This window comes from Crocodylus siamensis, chromosome 3, assembly GCF_052110815.1.
Source record: "Crocodylus siamensis isolate JL-2025a chromosome 3, ASM5211081v1, whole genome shotgun sequence".
Taxonomy (NCBI): domain Eukaryota; kingdom Metazoa; phylum Chordata; order Crocodylia; family Crocodylidae; genus Crocodylus; species Crocodylus siamensis.
The window spans coordinates 259316134-259336950 of NC_143397.1; the positions used below are offsets into that span (position 1 = coordinate 259316134).

Genomic DNA, 20817 nt, shown 5'->3' on the forward strand with positions numbered 1-20817 from the left:
CTGAACGTGGCCTGGCCTCGTGCATCCGGCAGGCTGACAGTCGCGCTATCCAGGGTGCAGCCGATTTAGCTCAGGCTCCTCTCCGGTGAGAGTGCAGTGTGGAGACCCAGCTCCCCACCACCTTGTAGCCACAGCAGCCCGGCCTCACTCCCCGACCCCTCCAGTCCCCACCCCGATCCATCGGCTCTTGCGCTGAGCAAGACACTGGCACCCTTGGGCAGGGGGATGCTCCAAGCAGCCTCCTCTCCCCAGGTGCACATGCCCCCATTTATTGCCAGCCTGCCCGGGTCTGACTCCGGCCAGCCCGGCTCTGGGTCCCCATCGGCACAGAGACAGGAGGTCTTTGCCAACCAGTTTCCAGCTGCACCAAATGATGGGAGAGCATCTGGGGAAGCAGAGACAACTGGCAAAGCATGATATGTCTAGAGTGTCCACGAAGCTGGTGGAGAGAGAAGGGGGATAAACCTCTTGCTGGAGTCAGAGCTGCCAGCGTTAGGATTAGAGCCAGACAGCCCTGCGGTGAGCGGGGAGTCTGGCTCAGCTGTGGCACCTTCGCCTGCCAGAGATGCTACTGGAGCCAGAGACCCCCAGATCAACTCCCAGTTCTGTGTGTCCGCTGGCTTTCTTCCTCCACTGAACCTGCTGAATGTGGGATCATGGAAGAGTAGGGCTCAACTTTCCCCACTCCACCCCGGCAGCATGCGCCAGGGGCCACGGCTCCATCAGCGCTGCAGCTTCCCTTGCCTTCACTAAGAACAGGACCAAGCCAGAGGAGGCTGGGATCAACTTGCTCTGCTGGGAGGTCAGGCCTGAGTCTGCAGTCTCCCAGGGTGAGCCCTTGCGATGCTCCGGGTGACGCCGCTGGCAGGAGGGGAGCAGAGATGAGGGGTCCACATGCTCTTCACAGGAGCTGGAGGGGAGCAGGCATCTCCTAGGCTCCCAGCACATTAGCCAGGTTCTCCAGACGGAGGGGCCGCCTCCCTCCACCCATAAGCGCGATGTAGCTCGCATTCGCTGGCTGAGGGGGAATTGCACAGGAACTGCGGCCGTGTCCCACTGGTCCCCGGCTGCATCCCTGGCGCTCAGCGTGATCTAGAGCAGCCCCCAGGCTGCTAGAACAGTGCGTGGGGGAGAACAAGGGGCAGCAGCCAGGCACAAAGCAGATCAGAGGATGCACAGGAGAACTTCACGCCTACCTCCCACCCTGTCAAGCACTAGGGAAAGGACAGGCGCTTTCTGATGCAGTTTGCACATGGACAGCGGGTTGGGGAGGTTTCGACGAAGGTGCTCAGAGCAGCCGGGCCTGCCTACCTGCCAGACACTGCACCAGACAAGGCTCCAGGTAGGTGTGGACATACACAGCAAGCAGGTGGCATGGAAGCGGGGGGCCACTGGGGCTCTGACAGCCAACTGGGGAGCCCAGCCGTGGGGAGGGAGAGGAGCACATCCCTGCATGGCTTTGGGCCGGGAGCACCTGTCCCATTCGGTGCATCCTTCCCTGTACGTGCCACCTGCCATATGGCAGCCCCTGTGTCATCAGCCCAGAGCCCGCCCCACTGTCCAATTACTGCTGGTAATTGGTTATTGCAGACACCATTAGCGCCCGGCTTTTATTTTCAGTCATTAAGCCACAAGCCGTCTATCAGCTCCCAACTGCTCCCATCCAACAGCCTGGCTGGAGTATAGGATTGCTCTAATGAGGTGCAAAACTTCATTCAACTGTTTCCTTTTCCTCTTCCCTATCCTCACTCCATACAAGGCTCCAGAACTGCCCCTGGCAGCCTAAAGGTCTTCAGCCCTGCCCTGTGGCTGGCAGCAAAGCTCCCTGTGCTCCTTTCCCGGGGCTGCCAGCCTGGCTTGTCCCCAAGCAGCTTCCCCAGTGGGACAGCAAAGCATTTCTGCTGTAAGCTGCCTGGGATAAGCAGCACCAGGCAGGTTTGGGAAACAGCCCAGCGGAGCGGGTGGCACAGGGTGGGGACTTACCCCAGGGCAGCTGGCGGGTGGTAGCTGCCCGTGTGTCTGCTCTTACCCCGTGGGAAGTGAGAGCTACACTGGGGGGTGCCGGCACGGGCTACGCTGCTTGTTAGTGCTTACCCTGGGGTAAGAGCGGGCAGATAGAGACCTCGCCTACCTGCTTGCAGCTCTTTGGCTCATTCATTTGTCCGACTTGCGGCCCTCTAGGAAAGCACCTGCCGGCTCTGTTCCCTGCGGCTAAGTGGAGTCTCTCCCCCGTCAGAGGCACAGCCCCTTGCACGCACGTGGGCACAACACCCTGCACAGCTGCCCCTGCTCCTGGGCTTCCCCACACCACAGCTCTCCTCCTTGCTCTCGCTGGCTCCATCCGCCTCTCCCTTCTTTACGAAGCACTGTCACAAGGCCCCTCGGCCCCAGCCGGAGGGTCCCAGCCTGGCTGCACAGGGCACAGGCATGGATTAATGCAGAAGGGGGAACCCACCAGGCCACTGCTTTACCTGTAGCCCTGAGGGCAGCCAGGCCCCTGGTCCCTTCTCCCTGCTGGCAGCTGGGGTTGGCACCTGGCAAGGGCTGGGCTCGTGCAGCCATGGTCTGCCAAGATGTAGACAGGAAGATTTTGTAGACTGAGGCAAGTTGCAAGAAAACAGGTTTAGGTTGGATCTTAGGAAAAGCTTGCCTGGCCAGGCAGGGAGACAGTAGGAGAGATGCCAGCGAAGGGCGGACTCTCCATTGCTGGAGGGGCTCAGGAAGAGGCTGGACAGGCACTGTTCGGGGAGGATCTAGGTGCACCGATGCCCATGGTCTGCTGTGGGGATGTCCCAGTCTTCTGGGCTTTGCTGGTTGCCACGTGGGGCTGGGAGGGAATCCCTTATTCCCCTTCCTGCTCCATGTGTCGGGGTTTTAAGCCTCCCCAGTAGGTGCTGGGTGCTGCATCCCGGGCTGGGGCTGGGGCTGGGCTGCGCCAATGCTCCTGCTGGCACCAACCCCACAAGGTCCTCGCTGGAGGGTCTTGCCCCTGCGCTCAGGTTCATCCTGATGCTGCACTGGCTGTAGGAAGGGATTTCCCCCTTGCTCAGACTGGTGCAGACTGGGAGGTTTTGCCTTCTTCTGCAGTGGGGGCATGGCCTGGGCCTGGGATCTCTGCAGAGTCCGTGACCCCCCTGGCAGCATCAGGATGTTGGCAGCCGCGGCCCCCCTGCATCCCAGGGGCAGGGGCAGGGGCAGGGGCAGGGGCAGGAGCGATGCCTGGGGCTGTGTCAGGGACAACTGTGTCATGCAGCTCCGAGGTCAGACATGGGTTTGTCTTGGCTGGTTTGGACAGGGCTAATCCTGCCTCAGGTTGGGCTGGATGTGACCCCGCAGCTCCCTGCAAGCCCCACAGCTGTGCGCGTACGAGATGGCTGGGTTGATTTCCGGTGAGAAGTGGAGCATAACAATGTGACCATCTAGATCCCGTCTGGCCTTTAGGTCTAGGCACCTCTGGGTATGTCCCAGGCTCAGTTTTGGGATGACTTTAAGGCATCTCTTCTTGTACCCCCAGCCACACAAGCCTTCCTTTCTCATCGGTGTCCCCCAGGGTAGCCAGAGGGAGACGAGTAGTGGAAGGACTGATTCATAGAAAAGGACCAGGAAAAACTCCAGCAGGGCCCTAGGACCTGGTCAGGGGCCTCCAGGTCCTCGACCACCTGGGTGACAGCGATCATCGCTTGCTGGAATTCACCATCTAGTGCAGGGTGCCGAGGGCCGGCAGCAAGCCAGCAGCCCTGGACTTCAGGAGGGCCAACTTCAACGAGTTGAGGAGATTAGTGGGAGAGGTGCTGGGGTTCGAGAGCAGGGGAGCTCAGTGCCCAAGATGAGTGGTCATTCCTTAAGGAGACGATACTCCAGGCCCAAGGGGTGACCATCCCAACAAGAAGCAAGGGGGGCAGGAGTGCCCAAGAGCCCCCCTGGCTCACCAAGGGCGTCCAGGAATGCCTGATTGCCAAAAAGGCGGCGTACACCCGGTGGAAGGGGGGTGCTATCACCAAAGAGGAGTATACCTCCTCTGCTCGGGCCTGTAGTGGGGCTGTCAGGAAAGCTAAGGCAGACACAGAGCTAGGACTTGCGTCCAAAATCAAAGATAACAAAAAGTCCTTTTGCAAATATATAGGGAGGATGAAGAAAGCACCAGGAAACATGGGGCCCCTGCAAGATCCTCTGGGCAATCTGGTGGTTGCGCCAGAGGAGAAAGCAGACCTCTTTAACCAATTCTTCACCTCCGTTTTCTTGGGCAGGGACCGGGACTTCCCCACTGCGATGCAAGACAGACTCAAGGGGAACACCTCCAGACCTCAGGTTGGGGAGGACCGGGTCAGAGAGCTTCTGGAGGGGCTGGACGTGTTCAAGTCAGTGGGTCCAGATGCTCTCCACCCCAGGGTGTTGGGGGAGCTAGCTGGGGTTATTGCAGGACCCTTGGCACAGCTTTACGAGCGCTCGTGGTGCTCGGGCCAGGTGCCAAATGATTGGAAGATAGCCAACGTGGTCCCCATCTTTAAAAAAGGGAGGAGGGAGGACCCGGGCAACTATAGGCCCGTCAGTCTTACCTCAATCCTTGAGAAACTCTTTGAGAAGATCCTCAAGGAGCGCATCTGCAATGGGCCGGCCTCCGGGATGATGCTTAAGGGCAACCAGCACGGTTTCATTAGGGGCAGGTCATGTCAGACCAACCTGATTGCCTTTTATGATCAGGTCACAAAAGACTTGTATGCAGGTGTCGCCGTGGACGTAGTCTTTCTGGACTTCAGCAAGGCCTTTGACACCGTCTCCCACCCCATCCTCATTTAAAAAATTGGGCGACTGTGGCACTGATGCCTCCACAGTCAGATGGATTGCAGATTGGCTGAAGGGTCGCACTCAGAGGCTTCTCCCTAGCTCAGATGTGACCCAGAAGCTCCTCTCCCTGTGGCTCTCAGGGCTGGACTGCCTGACCCGCTCAGGGCCCAGGCTTATATGCTTCAAGCTCCGCCCCTTCTGGTCTGGTGATTCTTATTGGCCCCCTTGCCACACCTGTAGGCTGCTTCTCAGGCAGCCTCTTCTCCTCTTAAAGGGACAGATGCACTGAGCACCCTGTCGCACACTTCCTCTCTCACTCCAGAAGGGTCTTTATTCACATTAGGTTAGATATCAGGAGGCGCGACTTCGTGGTCAGGGCGGCTAAGGTCTGGAACCAACTTCCAAGAGAAGTGGTGCTGGCCCCTACCCTGGGGGTGTTTAAGAGGAGGTTGGATGCACATCTTGCTGGAGTCGTTTGACCCCAGTACTCTTTCCTGCCATGGCAGGGGGTCGGACTGGATGATCTGCTCAAGTCCCTTCCGACCCTAGAAACTATGAAACTATGAAACATTTTCCCTCTGATTTGTTTTTGCTCCTGATCGTTAGTGGCTTTGGGAATTTGGCCCCTTGGAAGCCCCCAGAATGCCAGGCCTAGATTCCCTTTGCCTGTGGAGGCAGGCTCTGGGGCTGGGGCTCAGGGGCCAGGCAGGCACGGGGAGAAGGGCAGGGTGGCCTGTCTACAATGGATCATGCTCAGCTGGTCCCAGAGGGACCCATGCCCTGGAGCTGGCCCGGCAGACCTCTACCCCAGGCCTTGGGCATGAGGTCCCTGCCCCGTGTGCTATTGGCTAGGCCAGGCACGCAACACGAGCCAGAGACCACGATCTCACCCTCCCCACCCAGGGAAGGAGCTGAGCTGCAGGGAACAAGCAGCCCTGTGTGTCCGGCCCAGCTGTCCAGGGCCTGGCCCCCACACGTGGGCCCTGAGGCATGGGCTAGGGCCAGCTGGCCAGCAGAGAGGGGCTTTGTCTCTGGAGGAAGGAAGCTGAGACTGCGGGAATAGCGGCAGGACAGCCTCCATTGCCATGTTGTCTGCCCTCGGAAAGATTTTTTTTGTTATTTTTAAAGAAATTTTTCGTGTTCCAAGCCAAATCAGCCAAATCGAGTCCAAATCCATGAGTCAGTCCAGAACCATAAGTGGCCCTACAACCAGCAAACATCCTCCACGCCCCACCAAGGGCTTCTGTGGGTGCAGGTCATAGAATCACAGAAGTGGGGTCAGAGGGACCTTGTAGATCTTCAAGTCCGACCCCCTGCCTGGGCAGGAGAAAAACTGGGCTCAAATGACACCAGCCAGGTAGGCATCCAGCCTCTTCTTGAAGCCCCCCAGGGTAGGAGCCAGCACCACTTCCCTTGGAAATTGGTCCCAGCTCCTAGCCGCTCTGACCGTGAAGTCGCGCCTCCTGATGTCAAGTCTGAATCTCCCCCTGCCAGCTTGTGACCGCTATTCCTGGTCACTCCTGGCGGTGCTCGGGGGAACAGGGACTCCCCCAATGCCTGCAGGTCCCCTTTGGCAAGTTTGTAGGCGACCACCAGATCCCCCCTCAGCCTTCTCTTGTGGAGGCTGAACAGGTTCAGGTCCCTGTCTCTAGTGGGTCAGGGAATAGAGAAAGATCCCACACAATTTACTGATTTGTTTGATGCGCCTGGCTGGGGGAGTATCTGGTTGATTGCACAATTTCACAATGATTGCACACTTAATACATACAACACAATTTTATTTTAAAATTCCTTGCTACACATATAACATTGCTTAGCTTTAAGAAATCCTTCCCAAACAATGCTATAAGAATTAGTATTACAAAAACAACTACAATTACAAGTAAAGGTTATATCTCATGATATACTTACAGTCCTCGAATTCCTAGAAACAGAATCCCCAAGGATACTTTCATTCTTTAGTGATGGTGTTAGGGTTGGTCTCAGCAGTGGGAACAGGCCCCCTTCCTTCGGTCCCACTCGGGCCCTCCGCGGCTTCAGCGTGAACGGGAGCTCTTGTTCATGGCGAGGGGGGTTCAGGTGATAAGTCTGATCTGGCTGCACTTGCTATTCTTCCTTCAGTGTCCTGCAAGTGAGGTTACATCCAAATTGGGACTGTAGGTTACAATTTTTATTGGGTGAGTTGCCATCTTGGGCCCCTCCTACCCAAACCTGTCACTACTCCCAAATTGGGCTCAGATCTTGTACGCAACAGATTCCTTTACTGGGTCTTCTTTGGGAAATTTTCCACACCACCGCAGTGACTTCTTGCCAACCCCCTTCCAAAAGTCCCTAGGTTTCGATCTCGGAGTGTTTGCCAAGGGTCACTTTTAAGTTAACTTTGTTAAAGGCCTCTAGAGATAAAATTCAGAATCAAGACATTCAACATGTTCACAGAAACAAGCAATGGCCTAGATAAGAAGATGAACCTTGCCTTTTTTCTAAACTGGCTAACGGGTACAAGCATTCAAACTATTACATTCAATATGACAGTCCCATCGCCCCTCCTCGCAGGGCCTGCCCTGCTGCCCCGACCATGCGAGTGGCCTCCTCCGGCCCCTCTCCATGCTGACCACATCCCTCCTGCAGTGCGGCGCCCAGAACTGGACGCAGTCCTCCCGCTGCGGCCTGACCAGTGCCGCATAGAGGGGGAGGATCACCCCCCTGGACCTGTTCGAGATGCATCTGTGGATGCAGGACAAGGTGCGGTTGGCCTTCCTGACCGCGTCCCCACACTGCCGGCCCATGTTCATCTTGGCATCAGGGATGACTCCAAGATCCTTTTCCGCCTCTGCCCCGATGAGAAGGGAGTTCCCCAGCCTGTAGGCATGGTGCTGGTTGTTTCTCCCCAGGTGCAGCACCTTGCACTTGTCGGTGTTGAATCCCATCCTGTTCTCGTCCGCCCACCCCTGTAACCTGTCTAGGTCTGATTGTAGCCTGTTCCTCCCTTCTAGTGTGCCCACAGCCCCCCACATCTTAGTGTGGTCTGCAAATTTGAGCAGGTGCTTTTTATCCCCTCGTCCAAGTCGCTGATGAAGATGTTGAGCAGTGTGGGCCTGAGGACCGAGCCCTGGGGGACCCCACTGCCCACACGCCTCCGGGTCGAACATGACTGTCCACCACCGCTCTCTGGGTGCGGCCCTCCCGCCAGTTGGTGACACGTCTGACTGTGGGGGTGTCTACGCCACAGCCCCCAGTTTCTTAATGAGAACGGGGGGAGAGACAGTGTCAAAAGCCTTCCGGAAGTCCAGGAAGACGATGTCCACTGCTCCCCCTGCGTCTAATGATCTGGTAGCCTGATCACAGAAGGCCACCAGGTTGGTCTGACAGGACCTGCCACTGATGAACCCGTGTTGGTTGCCCCTAAGCATGCAGTCTCCTGCTGGCCCCTCCTGGATGTGTGCCAGCATAATTTTCTCGAACAGCTTGCCTAGGATCGAGGTGAGACTAACCGGCTTATAGTTTCCCGGGTCCTCCCTCCTGCCTTTTTTGAAGATGGGGACCACGTTGGCCCTCTTCCAGTCCTCCGGTACCTCACCAGAGCACCACGAGTGCTCGTACAGCCGTGCCAGGGGTCCTGCAATGACCTCGGCCAGTTCCTTTAGAACTCTAGGGTGGAGATCGTCCAGGCCGGCTGACTTGAATACAATGAACCCGTGTTGGTTACCCCTGAGCATCATCTCCCCCCAGCCCCTCGGGGACATACGCCAGGATAACTCTCTCAAAAAGCTTGCCCAGGACCGAGGTAAGACTAACTGGCCTATAATTCCCGGGTCCTCCTTCCTCCCCTTTTTGAAGATGGGAACCACGTTGGGCTCTTCCAGTCCTCCGGCCCCACACCAGAGCCCCACGAGTGCTCGTACGGCCGTGCCGGGGTCCCGCAACGACCGCAGCCGATTCCCTCAGCGCTCGGGGGTGGAGATCGTCCGGACCCGCTGATCTGAACACGTCCAGTCCCTCCAGACATCCCCTGACTAGATCCCCCCTGGCCCTGGGCCTGGCTGCGCCTCCCCGGGGCCTGAGGGGGGCCCGGTGGGGGCTGATCCGGTCCCTGCTCAGGAAAATGGAGGCAAAGAAATTGTTAACTAGGTTAGCTTTGTTGTCTGGTGTGACAACCACATTTCCTAGTGTGTCTTGCAGGGGCCCCACGTTACCCAGTTCTTTCTTTTTGCCCCCCATGTGTTTAAAAAAGGACTTCTTGCTGTCCTTGATCCGGGAAGATCGTCCCAGTCCCATCTCCGCCTTGGCCTTCCTCACCAGCCCGCCACAGCCCCGAGCAGCTGAGGTCTGGTCCTCCCTGGGGATGGCCCCTCCCTTCCTTCAGGTGTGCGCCTCCTTTTTGGCTTTGAGGCATTCGTGGATGCTTTTGGTGAGCCATGGGGGCTTTTGAGCACTCTTGCCCCCTTTGATCCGCATGGGGATTGTCACCCTTTGGGCCTGGAGGATTGTTTCCTTAAAGAGCAACCACTCTCCTCGGACTCCCAACTCCCTTCCCCTCCGGGACCTCAGCGCCTCCCCGACTGTTCTCAGTGCAGATAGTCCAGATGGAGAACATCCACCTCGACTCCTGCATCTAAACATTTGGTGGCTTTGTCACAATATCTTCTGTTGGGCCAGTTGTAGATGTGGGAGGGATGTTAGGCAAGTTTTTAGGCACAAAATGCTCTTCCTTGGGTCGGAACGAAGCAGACACCCCAAGCTAAGTCGCAGTAGCACTGTGACTTTAGTTTAACTCCATTTTATAACTGGAAATAGATGGAGAGAGGTCAGTCCGCCCATGATGGAGAGGGAAGTTAGCAGAAGTAGCCCCAAGACAAGCGAGAAGCAGTTGGAATAGATGAACCCAATGTGGGTTTACAGCGGGAGCGGGTGACTGGCAGGGACCCCCCCAACGATTGTCTGCGTTTCGTCCATGGTTTTTAGAGTCTGCTCAAGTTAGGGATTTTTACTCCTGGCTCTGAAAGGCCTGGGTCAGTCTTCCATGAGTACAAGGACTGCGTGATAGAGACACAGGGGTTCTGGGAAGAGTTGGTCCTGCTCGTGGCCCGAGTTTCTCGCCCCAGCTGGCACTAAGCCACTGCTTTGTTGGGAATTTGGTGCAGCTTCCCCCTGGATTCCTGCTTCCCAAGCTGTGAGGCTGGTTCCCTAGGAAGTCCCTGATTGCAGCCGTTCATTAGGCACGAGCTTTCCTGAGCTCATTAGGCAGCAAAGGGCTTTGGGGATTGATGACAGGCTGCCAGAGCACAGGGGATGCTTCAGACCTGCCTGGCTTGTGCGTGGCTCAGATCAGAGGGCCGCTGTCCTACAGCTGCAGGGCTGCATTTGAGAGGTCCCCCCAGCACGCAGACCCCGCAGGTGGCTAGTTCAGCGCATGCAATATCCCTCCACGACCTGCACCTTGCAGCCACCTCGTGGTATTATTGCCCTCGGTGCCGACACACAACACACTTATGCCGGGGGAAGTTCCCTTTACCCTGGGATAGAAGCGAAGCAGGTTCCCAGTACTCGGCCTCACACCACTGTGAATCCAGTCCACTCTGGGGTAAAGTTTCCCTGGAGAAAAGGAGAAGTAACTATACCCCTGGGTACCTGTCATGTGTCCGCTTCTCCACCCCCTGCCAGTGCATGGTGCCTGCATGAGTGAGGCCTGGCTACAGTCTTCCTGCTGCTTCTATAGCCCAGGCCCCAGTCGTGCTGTCCGTACAGGCATCCTTCCAGCCAGCCAGTCTGGCCAGGGTGCAGCCTGGACAGCCTGTGGGATCCAGGGCCCGGTCTTCTCCTGGCTCCATGGTGGCTCAGGGTTGCTCTTGTGCTGGCTAAAAGGGTCACCCGTGGGTGGGAGCCTCGTGACACCTCCCACGTATGTCTTCATACCCTCTGGCCCTGGGTAGTAGATGCCAATGAGTCAGTCCTGGGGCTGTCCAGCAGGCGTCACGGCAGCAGGCAAAGCCCTGTCCTGTTCATCCATCTGTCTGTGGTGGGCAGGGGGCATTGGCAGAGCTCAGGCTGACATGCTGCTGGTGGTAAGGCAGCCCAATACCATGGCAAAGGGGGTCTGAGACAGTCCTGGGCAAGACATCCCCCTGCCATGGGGTGCTAGAGTGCCACAGGGCCCCCAAATGCCCACAAGCTTCAGGGAGAGAGAGCAGGGGCATGCCCAGGGTTTTGCCCTCCTTCCATCATTCTTCCCACTTCTCAGGTGGGGAAAATGAGGTTCAAAGGGACAGGGCCTTCCCTAAGCCACGGAGAGGTGGCATCAGAGCCAGGGCGGAGGCCCTGCCTGCCAGCTCTGTGCTCACGGCATTAGTGTCTTTGTCCGCAGCTTGGGCTAAGCCTGGCGAGGAGGGTAACCTCTGCTTCTGGCTGCGCCCCAGAGCCAATCAAGGGGGCCAAGACTGTGGCACTCGTGGCCAGTCCCCTGGAGAGGCAGCCTCTACCTGGGGGAGTCGTGCCCCTGGGGACATCGTGAACAACGTGTTTAAAGATCTCAGGGGCAGTGGGGCACCAGCTGGGCGCAGGGAGCTCTTGGGGGGCAGTGGGGAAGTCTGTTGAACTGTATTATCTTTCTCATGCCATGGTGGGGCATTAACGGGGTATGCTGGAGGGTGCCCAGTACTGCAGGAGCCCCAGCCAGAAGGCTGGACTACACAGTACACACATCTGCACAGCTGTCGCATCCATGGGATCACACACTCATGCACATGTGCACAAACACACACTTGTACATGCACACATGCTGTCTCTCCCTCACCTGCCTGAGGCGGGCATGTGAAGCTCATTTCAGTCTCGCCGCCTGGCTGGATTCAGGTTGTGGCCAGGCCAGCTCCAAAAGGCTGCGTCCAGCCTCACCCCTCTGTCCCCCCGACCCCAGGAGCACCGGCTGCCCCCCCCATTCCACCGCACACTTTATGATTTTGTTTGGTTCCCCTATTGAGTTTGGTTTGTGTTACTTTTCCCCATGTCATTTTTTGTTGGTGGGAGCCCTGGCTTCCAACCCGCTGGCACTGGGGCCTTCTGAGGAGACGTGAGCTCGAGGGCCTTCACCTTATGGGGTCACTCACAATCCTCCAGCCTTTTCCAGCAAGGGCTGGTCACTCAGCTCCATGCCAAATGGGATGGTTGCTTTTTTCCAGTCTCAGGTCCCCTACGGTTTCAGTCTTTCCTGCTGTACAGAGTGGTTAGGGAAGCCTGTCAGCAGTGATCACTGTCAGTAGATCTCCCAGCTTTCTCAAAAGTGCCCCATAAACGCAGCGATTCAGCCTAGGCAGGGCACCGTCGGCAGGCAGAGAGCCCCAGTGGTGCCAGAGCAGAGGGACCCGGAGTCACGCAGCAGGGACAGGTCAAGCCTCGGAAATAGACCCCAGACTCCAAGCGTTGTGGCACCAGGCCCAGCAGAGGTTTAACTACATGTAGCGGGCACGGCCTGGGTGTTTAGGGCAAGAAGAGCAGAGAGACGGGGCTGACAGGGCCCTCTGGGTTTTGTTCCACCCGAAAAGCGTCTGATTCTGGTCCTCGCGCTCAAGTCCCTGAAAGGGATAACGTAGAAGGTGGATAGGCTCCTCGCTGCTTTGCATGACTCAGTCATAAGGGTCAAGTGACAGTGTGTTCCCACCATCTGGATTTTCCAGGACCTGAGTGTGACAGAATAGACTCGCACTAAGGGCCCTGGCACCTGTTACCTTTAGAGCATGATTCAGGTGGGAGATATGCCATAAATAGTCATTCTGCCACATGAGAAAGCCAGTTGATGGCATGGTAATATCATAGACAAGCCACAAAGATGGTCCACATATAACGTAGAGCATCTCTGTGGCTTGTTTGTATCGCACCATCAATGGAACGTGTGATGGGTCGGGGTGAGCCATGACAGATCCCAGCATTCAGCTGAGTGCCAGGAACTGGCATGGGGCAGCCCCTGGGGTCTGGGACACAGCTGCCCCCTCCCAGCTCAGTGGGACTGGGCAGGGGGCAGTCCCGGGTGCTGGATCCAGTGCCCCATCCTCAGAGACATATTGGTGTGCCAGGAGCCTGACATCAGGGAAAATCTCCCCAGGTCTCTGGCTCACTGCACCCCAGACCTTTAAAAAGCAAGTGTGATGCTGGGAGTTCCCAACTGCACACCCAGGCACCTGTGAAAGTGCCCAGAGGAGCAGCAGCTGGGCAGACAGGAGCTCCCCACTACCCGTGCAGCTCGAGTGCCGTCTGCAGGAGCAGGCCGGGCCATGCCGGGCTCCCCCCATGCCAGCAGCTGGCGATGGCCCACGTGGGGCATGAGGAATTTTATGCCCCATCCCCAAACTCTCTGACCTGCCACGCACATCAGGCATAAGACTCCTCAGCCCCCAGCTGCGCAATTGCCTTGTCTGCCGGCAGCCTCAGGCACCTGTGTCCAGTAGACACCCAATGGGTACAATAGGATCTGGCTCCTAGCGCAGCCCCCTGCCTCTGGCTACACAAGTGATGCTGCAGGAGGAACCGAGCCCCAGACCGAAACGTTCGCCCCGAGCGCCCACCGCTAGGCTCCTGCCACGGCTGCAGATCCCAGGGGGTGGTTTCCTGAGGCACCGGAGGGGCCTGGCTGGCGTCCCGTTGGCCCAGGTTAAAGAGAACGCCCGACAAGCCACGTCTCCTCGTCCCGTGCCCATGCGCAGGCCGGTCACTGGACCCTGCGCGTGCCGCCGGCTTGGCCCCCGGGGCTCCCGCGCCGCCATGCTCTCGTTTGCATTGCGTTCTGTTGTCCTCATCGTTGTGTTTGCTCCCCAGTGACCCAGCACATTAAAGAGCTCCTGGACAGGAACAGTAAGAAGAAATCCAAATTGAGAAAGAAACCCAAGCCCTATATCGAGGAGCACGATGGTAGGGTCCCCCTCGCCTTCCTGCTGCCGCTCTAGTCACCTGCCACCTGCTTCTCTCCAGCCTTTCACCACTCTCCCCCCGCCCCCTCCTCCTCCTCCTCATGGCTCTTCGTCCCCCTAACCTCTCGCTGGGTCTGCATCTGCGTCTGCACGCGGGATGAGACGGAGAGAGCCAGGCCCTGGGCTGCTCCGTGCACCGGGGTAGACCCAACGGCGGCCGATCCGGGACTCATCCCAATGCAGACGGGGCCTGTGCTTGGTGCGGCTGCTCTCACGGCAGCGGTGGGGGCTACACTGGGGGCAGTGAATGGAAAAGGGGTGAGCAGCAGCAGCAGGGCCCCCCGGGGGGTCCGGCACAGCGCGGAGTCACACCACGGACTACGAAGTAGGGATGGTTCTCACGGCCCGGCTGGGGCAGAGATCTCAGCCCTGCACCTGTTGCAATGAGGAGGATGGGTTTCGTGGGCTCGTTAGCAGGTGTGGAAGTGAGGGGGGTGGGGAGGAAGGTAATTAGCCAGAGCTAGGTAAAGGAAGGAGTTTGCTTGTTGTTTGCAGGGTGGTGGGTGGCTCTGACGGGGAGGACCTGAGTGACAAGGAAAGGGGGAGCTGGGCTTGGCCGCACACAGCCTGGCTCTGGGACCTACCGCCTCTATGAGGGAAACGTGGAAACAGAGGTTGGAGCTTCAGGAAAATTCAGGGAGGTCCCTGAAAGGGGAGACGCGGGGAGGGCCGGCTGCACCGAGCCCCCAGCAAGTGGGCAGTGGGGCTGATTCAGTGGGAGAGGGTCTCTGTGTTCGCCTGCCCGTGCTAAGTGGGGGAGACTCACCCCTGTTTCTTCTGTGCCTTGCACCTGCACAACCCACAGGTCTTGCCAGCCCGGGTCACCTGCCCTCTGGCCCGGAGGCTGTGCTCCCCTGAGCCCCCCATGCCTTCCCAGGCGGGACTGACTCCCACCTCCTGTCCCATCTGCAGAGGGGTGGCTTGTAGGATGCTGCCCAAGCACCCTGTCTGGGTCTGCCTTCAGGGCAGCGGGGTCCGTACAGCGGGCAGAAGGGGCAGCAGGGGACAGGGCATCTAGGAGCACTGGCAGCCACCCCATCTGGATCCCTGACTGGGCCTTTGGAGCAGCCAGAGCGGGGGGCTGCCTGCGGGCAATCCCCCCGGGCTTGGGGCAGGTCCAGCTCAGCTGGAACTGAGCATCAGGACAGGCTAGTGAGATCCCCAGCAGATGCCATCAGTGACTGGACATGGCATCCTCTACCCTCTCTGTGGCAACTGCACGACTGCGAGAGCTCCCAGCAACCGTGGCTAAGACCTCAATTGGAGCAGGGCTGATAGGCACCTTTTTAGACTAGCCCAAAATAAGAGAGTGAGAGATCGCAGGCTTTCATGAAAACAAGTTCACTTCGGATGCTGTGAAAGGATGGCACGGAGCAGAGCATCGAGTGGAGCGAGTGGTTGGGTAGCAGGAAGGCCCGGGGAGGGGGCAGACAAGCAAAGAAGCCCCAAGAGCAAAGGGGTCACAAAAACTAATCCAGGTAAAGGAGTAAGAACCGCAGTCCCTGTTTAAACCACACAGAATCATAAAAATGAGGTTGGAAGGGACCTCAGGAGGTCACGCCTAGTCCAGCCCCCTGCTCAGAGTAGGACCAGCCCCCAACTCCATCATCCCAGCTAAGCCAGGTCTTAAACACCTCCAAGGATGGAGATCCCACCACCTCTCTGGGGACCCTGTTCCAGTGCTTCAGCACCTTCCTGCTGAGAAAGTGTTTCTTGATATCCAACCTCCACTTCCCTTGCTGCAGCGTGAGCCCATTGCTCCTTGTCCTGTCGTCTGCCCCCATGGAGACCAGCCCAGCTCCCTCCTCTGTGCAGCCCCCGGCAGGGAGGTGACGGCTGCTATTCAATCCCCCTTGGTCTTCTCTTCTCCAGACTCAATCAGCCCAGGTCCCTCGGCCTCTCCCCCCAGTCCTGTCCCCCAGCCCCACAATCGTTTCCGTTCCCCTCCACTGGACTCTCTCTGATGTGTCCACATCCCTTCTGTAGTGGGGGCCACAGCTGGACACAAGACTCCAGATGTGGCCTCCCCAGTGCTGAATAGAGGGGAAAAATTGCTGCCCTCAATCTCCCGGCAACGCTCCTCCCGATGCAGCCCAGGATGCCGGTTGCCTGCTTGGCACCAAGGGCGCACTGCTGGCTCCTGTTCAGCTTCTTGTCCCCTGCCCCCCCCCGGTCCTTTTCTGCAGAGCTGCTGCCCAGCCAGTCCCCCCGCCTGCCCCGGTGCAGGGGACTGCTCCCTCCTCAGTGCAGGACTTTGCACTTGTCCTTGTTGAACCTCATGAGATTTCTCCAATGTGTCGAGGTCTGAATCCTAGCCCTACCCTCCAGTGGAGGACTTAACACCACCTAGCCTGCAGATGGCTTCTTGTTCTGCATTTTCCCATTCAAATGAGGATTATAACATGTTCCACCTGAGCTCAGCGATGGAGCTGAGCTGCGTCTGGAGCAGGGATGGACGCCGGCTGTGTCTGGAGCAAGGATCCTCCTTGCTCCAGGATGCAGGGCCAGGAGATGTGTGTCCTGGAGGTCAGAGCATTCCTGGCTGCTCAACAGCCTGGACAAGGAGGAGCAGAATTGCACTTTGACACCCACGTCCACTTACAGGAGTGATAGCTGGGATCAGAGCTGGCCTGGGCACCAGCTATGATGGACTCTCCATCCTTGGAGATTTTGAAGACCCAGCTAGACAAAGCCCTGGCTGGGATGATGTAGCTGGGGCTGGTACTGCTTGGAGCAGGGGGTTGGACTAAATGTGGCCTCTTGAGGTCCCTTCAGCTCTCATTTTCTATGACTCCAAGGTTTGCTGCAATCTTGCTGTGTTACGTGCATTCGCACTGTTGAAATTTGGGGTTGGGAAGGAATTTTATGCCATGCTCAGACTGGTCCAGGCAGGCGGGGGGGTTTCCTGCCTCTGCAGCGGGGGCACGGCCTCTGCGGATATTAACACCCTTTATGGCAGCAGGAGGTTGGCAGCCGCGGCCCCCTGCTTTCCCTGGGGCAGGGGCAGGTGCGGGGGCAAGGGCGGCTGTGTTGTGTTGCTCAGAGGACGGACATGGGGTTTGTCTGGGCTGGTTTGGACGGGGCTGATCCTTGTCTAGGATTGCTGTGAAATGTCACGTGCCCCTATTTCCCTCGTTCACCTAGGCACAGGGAATGAAGGGTTCGGTGCCAGGCCTGGCTGCAGTGGGACAAGGCAAGAGGGGTCTTCAACATCCTTTAATAGTCCTGGTCCTTGGGAGGAGAGGCCAGGAGGCATCAGAGGGAGGAGGAGATAAGCATAACCTGGGGAAGAGCACAGTGGAGGAGGCTGAGGTCCGCAGTGTTGGGGCCCCGAGACCGGAGAGGCTGGACAGGGAGCTGGGCTGTGCGAGCTGGGACGCCTTCGCCCCTCTGGCCGGGCGGCTTGTGCCCCAGTAAACCCTGCACTGCCTGGGACTGCAGGTTGTGCTGGGTCTCCCCGGCAGGAGGAACTGGGTGCAGCTCCTTGAGTCGGGGCCACGGAGAACCAGGGCAGGTCGGGATCTTGGTGTGGGAAGCCAGTATTCGCCCACCCTGAGCTGGCTTTAGGGGGGTCCTTTCAGAGACCAGCCGAGGCCATAGCGGTCCTAGCAAACACCCCCGGGCAGACTCTGACACCAGCTCCAGGTGCAGACACACGTGTGCGATCCTGGGGGAAGCCCCACACGCCAGCCTGGAGGGTCCGGAGCGGCCCGGGCACCCCGGTGGGGCCTGGTTTTGTGTGCGCTCGGCTCTGAAGCCTGATCCCCAAGCCCGGCTGGAGCCTCCTGGCCGGACCCCCGGCCCCCTGCCTCCCTCCACCACGCAGCCTGACGCTCTGCTCTGCTCTGCTCTCTCTTGCAGGGGTGGCGATAAGCACGTACGCCAAGTACTGCTACAACAAGCTCCAGAAAGCAGCCTTGACGGGCGCCAAGAAGGTATCGTCCCATTTCTCTGCCGTCGGCTCCGTGCCAGGTGCTCTCAGCGAGCGTCTGGCTGAAGCGGGTCCTGGGTGGGAGTGGGGCAGTCTCCCCCAGCCTCCCCAGGGCTGAGGGCCTGGGGCACATCACATCAGGGGGATGAAGGAGGCAGAGTGCTGCTGGTGCGTGCTGGGGGCCTTTGGCTGGGAAAGACTGGGGCGGTGGCTGGCATTGTAGCATTGTACAGCCCCTAGCACAGCCCAACTCCCCGCACTCAGTGACACGCGAGGTGCCTGGAGCCGTCGCAGCGGCAAGGAGGGGCTGGCAGAAGCGGGGCCCTTCTCCGGCTCCCAAGTCAGGAGCCCAGCCTCGCCGGCTCTGCCCCGGGGGAACTGAGGCACGGGTGGAGGGGGTGGAGAGTGACTTGCCCAAGGCCACCGGGTGTCCAGCCCCGCGTCTCTCCCCAGCACTCCCTCGGGTGCCCTGCGGGGCTGTGGCACCCATCACAGGCTGCACGATGGGGGGGAGAGGCCACCCCCTCCCCATCAGAGCCAAGGCACCAGAGCACGTCAGCAAGGGCAGGATCTGGCCCTCCCTGCCCAGGGCGCCCTGGTTACACCCCCAGCCCCACGCCGGGGTAGCCAGGGGCTCGGGCAGCTTCCGCTCTGCGCCAGCCAGGCCAGGCCTGAGGCCAGGAGACGTCTTCAGGAGCTGGGCAGAGGCTCTCTCCTGCATCGCTGTTGGAGGCAGTCGGCCGAGAAAGCCTGGAGCAGCCTGCAAAAAGCAGGGCAGCTCCCAGGGTCCCTGGGCTCCCAGGCCCAGGAGCTGTCGACTGTGCAGCAGGGGCAGGGGACTCCAGCGTCTCTGGCAGGCGAGAGATGGAAAATCCCCCCTTCCTGGGTCTGGGGGAGATGAGCCCATCAGCTCCTCCGACTGCCGGCGGGAGACGTGATACAAGACCTGCAGCTGGAGAACGGAGAAGGGGGAAACCCCGGAGGGCCCCCGGGACAGACTGGCGGGGACCCGGCTTCCCGGGGCCGCCCAGCCGCCCTGCTCCGGCGCCTGGTCCTGGCTGACCTAACGCAAGTGCTCCCCTGAGGTCACCCCCCACCATCGGGTATGTTCCTGTCCTTCCAGTCACCTTCTGGATGCCTTGCGAAGGATCGGCACCTGCCTCCAATTCAGACCTCAGCACCGCTCAGGCTGTTCCCGATCCAGAGTCCAGCCCCCGTCGCACACATCCTATATACAGCCCAGGATGACACGGACCCTTTCGAGCACAGCGGCGCAGCTGGAGCCGGGGGCAAGGGATTGATTGCCCACCGCAGCCCCAGTTGCCCTCAGCATCATGGCGGAGCCGCCTGCAGCATCCGCCAGCGCTTTCCTCACACCAGGACTTTGCATTCAGCGTATGAAAGAGCTTGCTAGGAGTCTGGCTGCCATCGCCCCGGGCCATGGAGGGCCACACGCCCTGGCAGCTGCTGACGCAAGTCGTGGGGTCCTATGGACCACGGCAGCTAGGGCTGGCGGGCGCAATACCCACAAGCTGCCAAGAGCCAGGGAACAGACCTCGCTGCTGGAGGCATGGCAGCACCCCACACCCTGCCCAGCCCCCTCCGCAGGGCTCCCGGGGCCAGGATGGGTGATGGAGCATGGGTCCAGCTGCTTCTCGGGCTGCCCTCCCCGTGCCACAAGGCCTTGGGCCAAACAGAGCCCCCTCAGCGAACTAAGACAGCACTTGGTGCCCCTGCTGCGCCAGCTCTCCATGCCGACAGCTCCTCTCGATTAGCAGGCACCCGTCAGCATCAGCCCGGCCCATTGCACCACTGCTGGGAATGGGCATCACGTGAACCAAGAGGTGAGGACGGAAGGGCTGGATCACGAGTGGGACTGGGGTCAGAGGCGCTGAGGCCCCGCTGGACACCCACCTGTGCACCCACCGGTCACCTTCCAGAAACAAGGGGCAGGCGCAGGAGCCAGAGCCCACGCCCCACTGAGAGGCGCGCTGCGATGAGCCAGGCGCTCGCTGGCCTGCTCTCTACCCCCCATATTTCTGGGCTCTCCCCATGCAGCCGTGGGGGCCACCAGCTTCCTCTGGTACAAGCAGGAATCTCTGCAAATCCCACGACTCCAGGAGCTGGAGCTTTATGGCCAGCCCCGAGCAGTGCCAGCTACAGGGGACCTGCGAGGAAGCAGACGGGGGGCTCCTGACATCTGCCGACACCATGTCAAAAGAAAGGCAACGAGCCGCCTGCCCGCCTCCATCCTCTCTGTTGTCGCCCCTTGGGGATTTGAAAACTGCGGGGGTCACATCTAGCCCAACCCCTGCCTGAGGCAGGATCAGCCCCCCCCAGACAAACCCGTGTCTGACCTTGGAGCCACATGACAGCCCCCTGACACAGCCCCAGGCATCACCCTTGCCCTGGGATACAGGCTGGCCATGGCCGCCACCACCCTGCTGCTGCCAGCGGGTCATGGACACTGCAGAGGGCCCAGGCGGAGGCCATGCCCCCACTGCAGAGCAAGGGGAAACCCCCCAGTCGGCACCAGTCTGAGTAGGGGGGAAATCCCCTTCTTCCCAGTGCACCATTGAGCCTGAGTGCAGGGGCAAGACCGCCCAGCCAGACCCTCAAATCCACCCCCAACCTCCTCTTCTCCAGACTAAATACCCTGGCTCTTTCAGCCCCATCAGTCGTGTCTCCCAGACCCCGATCCTTTTTGTCTCCCTGCTCTGGACTCTTTGCAATCTCTCCACATCCTTGAAGCACGGGGCCCAGCCCTGGACACGGGACTCCAGGGGCTCCCTAGGGCTGGACAGAGCTGGAGATTTGTCTCGTTAGCTGGGGGCACAGTGGGAAGCGGGGCCTGGCCCCAGGGTGGAGGACAGGTGCTGAGCCCGCAGGGTTGGCCAGCCCGAGACCCAGCTCCCAGATACCGGCAGCCTCGGCCCAGCACCAGCAGGACAGTCGTGCTTGTTCTCTGCCCTGCCAGGGCAAGGGGTTTTGCTGGGGACACAGAGCTGGAGGGGCCCTCCCTTTGCCGGGCTAGAGCCAGGCAGTGATTATTTGTCATCCCATACGCGGGGGTGCACCGCAGTGTGCTGAGAACTGCCATGTTCCACCCCAGGGGTGGCTGCATTTCAGGGCTGGGTGAAGCTTGTG

At 59.4% G+C, this 20817-nt stretch overlaps 2 protein-coding genes across 4 annotated transcripts in view; one reads left to right on the plus strand and one right to left on the minus strand.

Moving 5' to 3' along the window:
- ARHGAP39 (Rho GTPase activating protein 39) overlaps window positions 1-20817 on the plus strand; it is a 188047-nt gene that overhangs the window by 156143 nt on the left and 11087 nt on the right. For 2 of the 3 annotated variants that reach the window (XM_090040791.1, XM_090040793.1), the window contains 2 exons: window positions 13588-13680; window positions 17601-17674. In XM_090040791.1, the coding sequence (XP_089896917.1) occupies window positions 13588-13680; window positions 17601-17674 (167 nt within the window). The remainder of the gene's footprint in view (window positions 1-13587; window positions 13681-17600; window positions 17675-20817) is intronic. The other variant, XM_090040792.1, reaches the window with a different exon arrangement.
- The window catches only part of LOC149869728 (uncharacterized), a 34212-nt gene continuing 19675 nt past the window's right edge, over window positions 6281-20817 (minus strand). The window contains exons 3-4 of the mRNA XM_090040796.1: window positions 13338-13610; window positions 6281-12350 (exon numbers count right to left, since the gene is read on the minus strand). Coding sequence (XP_089896922.1) covers window positions 12228-12350; window positions 13338-13568 — 354 coding nt within the window. The 5' untranslated portion in view covers window positions 13569-13610 and the 3' untranslated portion in view covers window positions 6281-12227. The remainder of the gene's footprint in view (window positions 12351-13337; window positions 13611-20817) is intronic.